The 5,306-nt window shown below is 34.9% G+C and overlaps 1 protein-coding gene across 1 annotated transcript in view; it reads right to left on the bottom strand.

Moving 5' to 3' along the window:
• Positions 712-5,306, bottom strand: part of LOC107627064 (protein FAR-RED IMPAIRED RESPONSE 1-like) — a 17,304-nt gene continuing 12,709 nt past the window's right edge. The window contains exons 3-6 of the mRNA XM_016329934.1: positions 2,231-2,290; positions 1,869-1,928; positions 1,029-1,774; positions 712-943 (exon numbers count right to left, since the gene is read on the bottom strand). Of these exons, the coding sequence (XP_016185420.1) occupies positions 712-943; positions 1,029-1,774; positions 1,869-1,928; positions 2,231-2,290 (1,098 nt within the window). The remainder of the gene's footprint in view (positions 944-1,028; positions 1,775-1,868; positions 1,929-2,230; positions 2,291-5,306) is intronic.

Below are 5,306 nucleotides of genomic sequence, written 5' to 3'. Positions count from 1 at the left end.
CTGCTGAAATTGTCTCTCAATGCCTGTGCTCCCTATGCATGGGATGACTCCTTTGGAGTCCGCAGCATAATCTTCCAGCTCCTTTTGCTCCTTATTTCCAAGCACATTGTCGTATTCATGGACGAACTGAACCAACCCACTCTTGCAATGCAGAAACCTCCCGTAAAATGCATGCATATTTTCACTCCGCTGTGTACTCCGCATACCAGCCCAAAATTCACTCTTGAAGAATATTGGAACCCACTTCCATCGATTCGCATACAGGTCTACATAAAAAAACAAAGCATAAGAGTGTCGCTTAGATACTTCATGATGACCACTTCCAAAGGACTGATAAAACAAAATAAAAAACATCCAGCTTTACTATGAGAAAAACCATCCATTTGTGTACTGAAAAGAACAACCACTGACAAGGTTAAATAGAAAAATCGATTACACTTCTAAAAAAACACAACAACCGAATCAAATCGGCAGAACTACCACCCGTGAATAAATAGGCAATATGCAACCAATAGATGGGAGTTAAGTTAACGATCACAGACCTGCTAACCATCTGTTCTGGCCTAGGTCGAATTCTTTGATGAATCCAGCCCAATCAACTTCAAAAGAGTCAGCAGAAGGAAAATTCCACACAATGTGATTCATCTTAACATTCAATTCTCCGCACCTAGCATAACCTTTGAGCTTGAATTGTGACTTCTTCATTATGTGCTAGATGCACCATCGGTGGACAATATCTGGTAGGACCTTCCTAATAGCACCGGTCATGGCCTTGCATTGGTCAGTGATGATCCCCCTTGGCGCAGTCCCGACACATCTCACCCATTGCGTGAACACCCACTCAAAACTAGGGATCTTCTCTCTCCCAAGTAAAGCACAACCAAGAAGAGTAGACTTTCCATGGTGGTTTACACCGACAAAGAATGCAAATGGTAGACCATGCCTGCAAAACACCAACAACAAATGAGAGACAGAAAAACAAATTTAAAAAATAACTGCTTTTGCAATTCACCGATAAGTATACAGACCTGTTTCTTCTGTAAGTGGTGTCAAACGACACCACATCTCCGTAATATTCATACGAAGCCTTGCACCTTACATCTACTCGGAGTGCGCTTCTGAATTTATTAGCATCGTCAACATCTATGGCATAAAAGAAGTTGGGATTGATCTCCTTCATTCGAACGAAATAATTCATCATCCCCTTAAAGTCCGCATTGTCGTCGGCACATCGGAGTTTTCTTGTAATGTAATTTCTGACATTCTTTTCTGAAAAACTCAGGTTTGAAGACCCACCAACCTCGTTTGCCAGTGCTAGATACGTCTTGTTGGGTTTTATGCTAGCCTCGTCGTTATCCGTAATGACGCACTTAGCATGCATGGCCAACTCCCGATACTCATGATAGTGGACAGCTTTCTTAGCCAAACAGGGGTGAGAATGTCTCAATTCTAATCTAGAGACAACCCAACTTTCCTTCTCCTTGTCCAGCATGACATACATCCTTGCTCTGCATCTCGTGGCTGTAATTCTGTTTGTCCAAGTTGCTACGTTCACCCGAGACTCTCGATAACCTTCTCGCGTGCATTGAATAGATTGATTAACCGGTATCTTTGATTCCTTCAGCGTCTTGTCAAAATTCGTGTTCCTGATTTTAGTAACGAACCCAACTTTCTTTGCATAGTTTTCATAAAATTTCTGTGCCAGAGACAACGAACCAAAACTTATTCCTATGACTGGAATTTTCTCTTCACTGACCCCACTATGATCCGGCAACTGTAACGTTAATACACAAAACCAAATACGAATTAAAACTAGCACTAACACAGTAAATATAACACGATAACAAATAATAAGGAATAATTCAAACCTCATGTCTCGAGTCCAACTCATCCTTTCTAGTCACAATGACGTCGGTAATTTTGTCGACCTTAAATTAAAGACACCGGAAAAAATTTTATCACCTTAAGATCCTTACTATATAATGAATGACTCCAATAAAAAATATAAAAAAATATTGCAAACACATATAGGAGTCAAGCATATTTTAATAATAGCAATTCTTAGGATTAGAACATGTTGGGTAAGTATTTAATAGCAATTCTTAGCATACTTTAATAATATCTCAACTAAATATATCATTGTACCAGAATTTTTCAAATGAACAAACTTTTTGAGCTTAAAAACATCTAATTAGCATGAATAAGAAACATTCACATAACATATTCAAACCTTGTGTCTCGAGTCCAACTCATCCTTTCTAGTCACAATGACGTCGGTAATTTCGTCAACCTTCAATTAAAGACACCGGAAAAAACTTTTATCAACTTAAGATCCTTACTATATAATGAATGTCTCCAATAAAAACATCAAAAAATATTACAAACACATATGGGAACTTTAATAATAGCAATTCTCGGGATTAGAACATGTTGGGTAAGTATTTAATAGCAATTCTTAGCATACTTTAATAATATCTCAACTAAATATATCACTGTACGAGAATTTTCCACATGAAAAAACCTTTTGAACTTACAAAACATCTAATTAGCATGAATGAAAAACATTCACGTAATACATTGTCATAAATTTTCCTACAATGCAAGACCAGCTTATGCAACATACCTTAGACCCCTCTTACTCTTGAATAACTACTTCACCCACATTCAATTCTTCATCGCCTTGGGTTGAATTGATCAATGTACTAATCGATCTGCCTTCCGGGGTTGAAAACTTCATGGACGATACTCTCTTCCGAAAGCCTTGCACCACAACCTTCTCTTCTTTGTGAAGGAAACGCTTGGCGTGATGGTCTTTTAGGAGTTCCGGTTATCGATTTGGGAAGACAACTTGAACCACGATCACGAATGTCACCGTCAATGGCGGCACGCACCGGGGATAAGGAATGAGGGAGATTCAACGTGAATGATTTGATGGAGAGAGTGGTGACAATCGATGAACAGAAGATGGAAAGGTTGCACCACAATCGGGAACAACATGCACGACGGTCATACGCAACACCGCTAATGGCAGCACAGATCGAGGAGTACCGAGAAGGAATTGCCGCTTGGATGGTTGGTTGGAGGAGGTTGGCGCTGTTGATGTTAGGAAGAGAGAACCATGCACCGTAAACCGCCAAGAGGGAGAGAGAGTGAAGAATCGGGAGCCTAGACTTCACTTGAGAAGGGAGCACCACTTGGATGGTCGGATGGAGGAGGTTGGCATTGTTAATGTTAGGAAGAGAGAACCATGCATTGTAGCCGCCAAGAGGGAGAGAGGGTGAAGAATCGGGATCCTTGACTTCACTTGAGAAGGGAGCGCCGCTTGGATGGTCGGATGGAGGAGGTTGGCGCCGTTGATGTTAGGAAGAGAGAACCATGCACCGTAGCTGCTAAGAGGGAGAGAGGGTGAAGAATCGGGCTTGACTTCACTTCCGTGATCCCAGGAGCAGTTTTTGGAACGTATCATTCAAAAACTTATTTTGAGTTAAAAGCAATTAATAACAAATATTTTAAATTAAAAATGAATAAAACTAATTAAGATAATTATAATTAATTGAGTTGTTCAATTTTTGACTGGTTAGGAGTTAGTTCCATATACTTTTCTTTTTTATTATTAGATGATGAATTATAGGGTTTGATTTAATATGTTATAAAAATATTATTTTTTTAAAATGTGACTAAATAAATAAAACACATTTTTTATACAAGACTCTTTATAAAAGATATTTTTAATATTTTTATTTAAATAAGTGCCAAATATTAATTCCATTGGACCACCATTTATCCTCCAATCTTAAGATTAAGATAAATAATTCGTCAATGTTTATCGGCTCCTCTAGTATATGTTGTGCACCCTCAAACTATCTAAAGAATTTGATCTGCGTGATGAAATTCGACAACTAGTTCTTTAACTGATTCGTTACTATAGTTTTTTATCTGGTGTTCAAGTTTATTTGAAGGCTAAAATTATAACAAATAACTTAAAAATTTTCACTAAAAATAGAAGTAATTTCAATAAATTAGAGAAATTTTCACTGATTACATACTTACAATTCTTAAAATTTCTAATCACACTAGGACATGCAAGCACGAATCATGAGTGTATGTTACTATTAGAAATATTTATCCCTATTTTTGAGGGTGTTGTAGGGAGGATTTCAATTTTGCATGTTGTCAAATCCCTTTTCTGTAATCAATATTGCTTTTAACTATTTTGCTTATTTTTTATTGAGAAATATTTTTCTGCACTGTTGAGCAATTTCTTTTGATCCATTTTGTTTAACTTGCCTGCTATTATTGTGATTACTATGCTTATGACCAGGGACGGATCTATGTGTGGCTGTGTGGGGCAATTGCCCCCATTGAATTTTTAAAAAATTAATAACAATCAGGGACGGATGCATGTATATGAGTGTGGGGCAATCGCTCTACTACGATTTGAAATTTTTTTTAGTAGTATATAATAATAATATTTATTCTCTCCCACTAAATTATTAAATTTGACCCCACAATAATTTTTTACTCAACTTTTGGTATTTTATAGTCAATTTAAAAATTTCATATTAGATGTCATTAGAATGATCAATTCTCAATTTAAAAAAAATTTGTATTTTTTCTTAAAAATCGACTCCAAAGAATATTATTTATCTTTTTTTGTTAGTTTTATTTTTTTTTCATAACAACTGCATTAATTGAAAGAATTTTCTCAACTATGAATCTCAATAAGAATTGGCTTCTAATTGTATGAGAAGTAAATTTTTAAATAAATATTTACTTATATATATGTAAGAGTAATACTACACATTCAAGTCTTTTTATGAACTAAGTTTAACCAAGTTAAACAATAAGATTTAAAATAATGTTAGTCATAGTTGATTTTTGTTATCTTAGACTAACTCGGGTGGACTTGGTTAACAAAAAAATGTGAATATATAGCATTATCTTATATAAAAAGACAGATATTTTGATTGTGTTGTTAAGAAAAAGATTACTTAATTTTTTTAAAATATGAAACTTAAATAATAAAATTCTAAATTATATATTATTATTTAAATTACTATTTTAGTATTTTAATTTATAAATTAGATATTTTGAAGACTAATCATATTTTACAACAATAAAATATAATTATATTAATAATTATCTTATATGTACATAAAAAAAGGGGATAAGTATTGTTTTGGTCCCTAACGTCAGAATCGAAACCGTCTCTAACGTAATTTTGATTTAGAATCATCCTTAACGTTTTTTTTCGTATTTAAATCGTCCTTTTTAATAAAAGTTTTAATTTTATTCTTAAAATACCC

The sequence above is a fragment of the Arachis ipaensis genome, chromosome B02, assembly GCF_000816755.2.
Source record: "Arachis ipaensis cultivar K30076 chromosome B02, Araip1.1, whole genome shotgun sequence".
NCBI lineage: Eukaryota > Viridiplantae > Streptophyta > Magnoliopsida > Fabales > Fabaceae > Arachis > Arachis ipaensis.
Note: the sequence above shows the minus strand (reverse complement) of the source record. Positions and strands in the feature narration are given on the sequence as shown.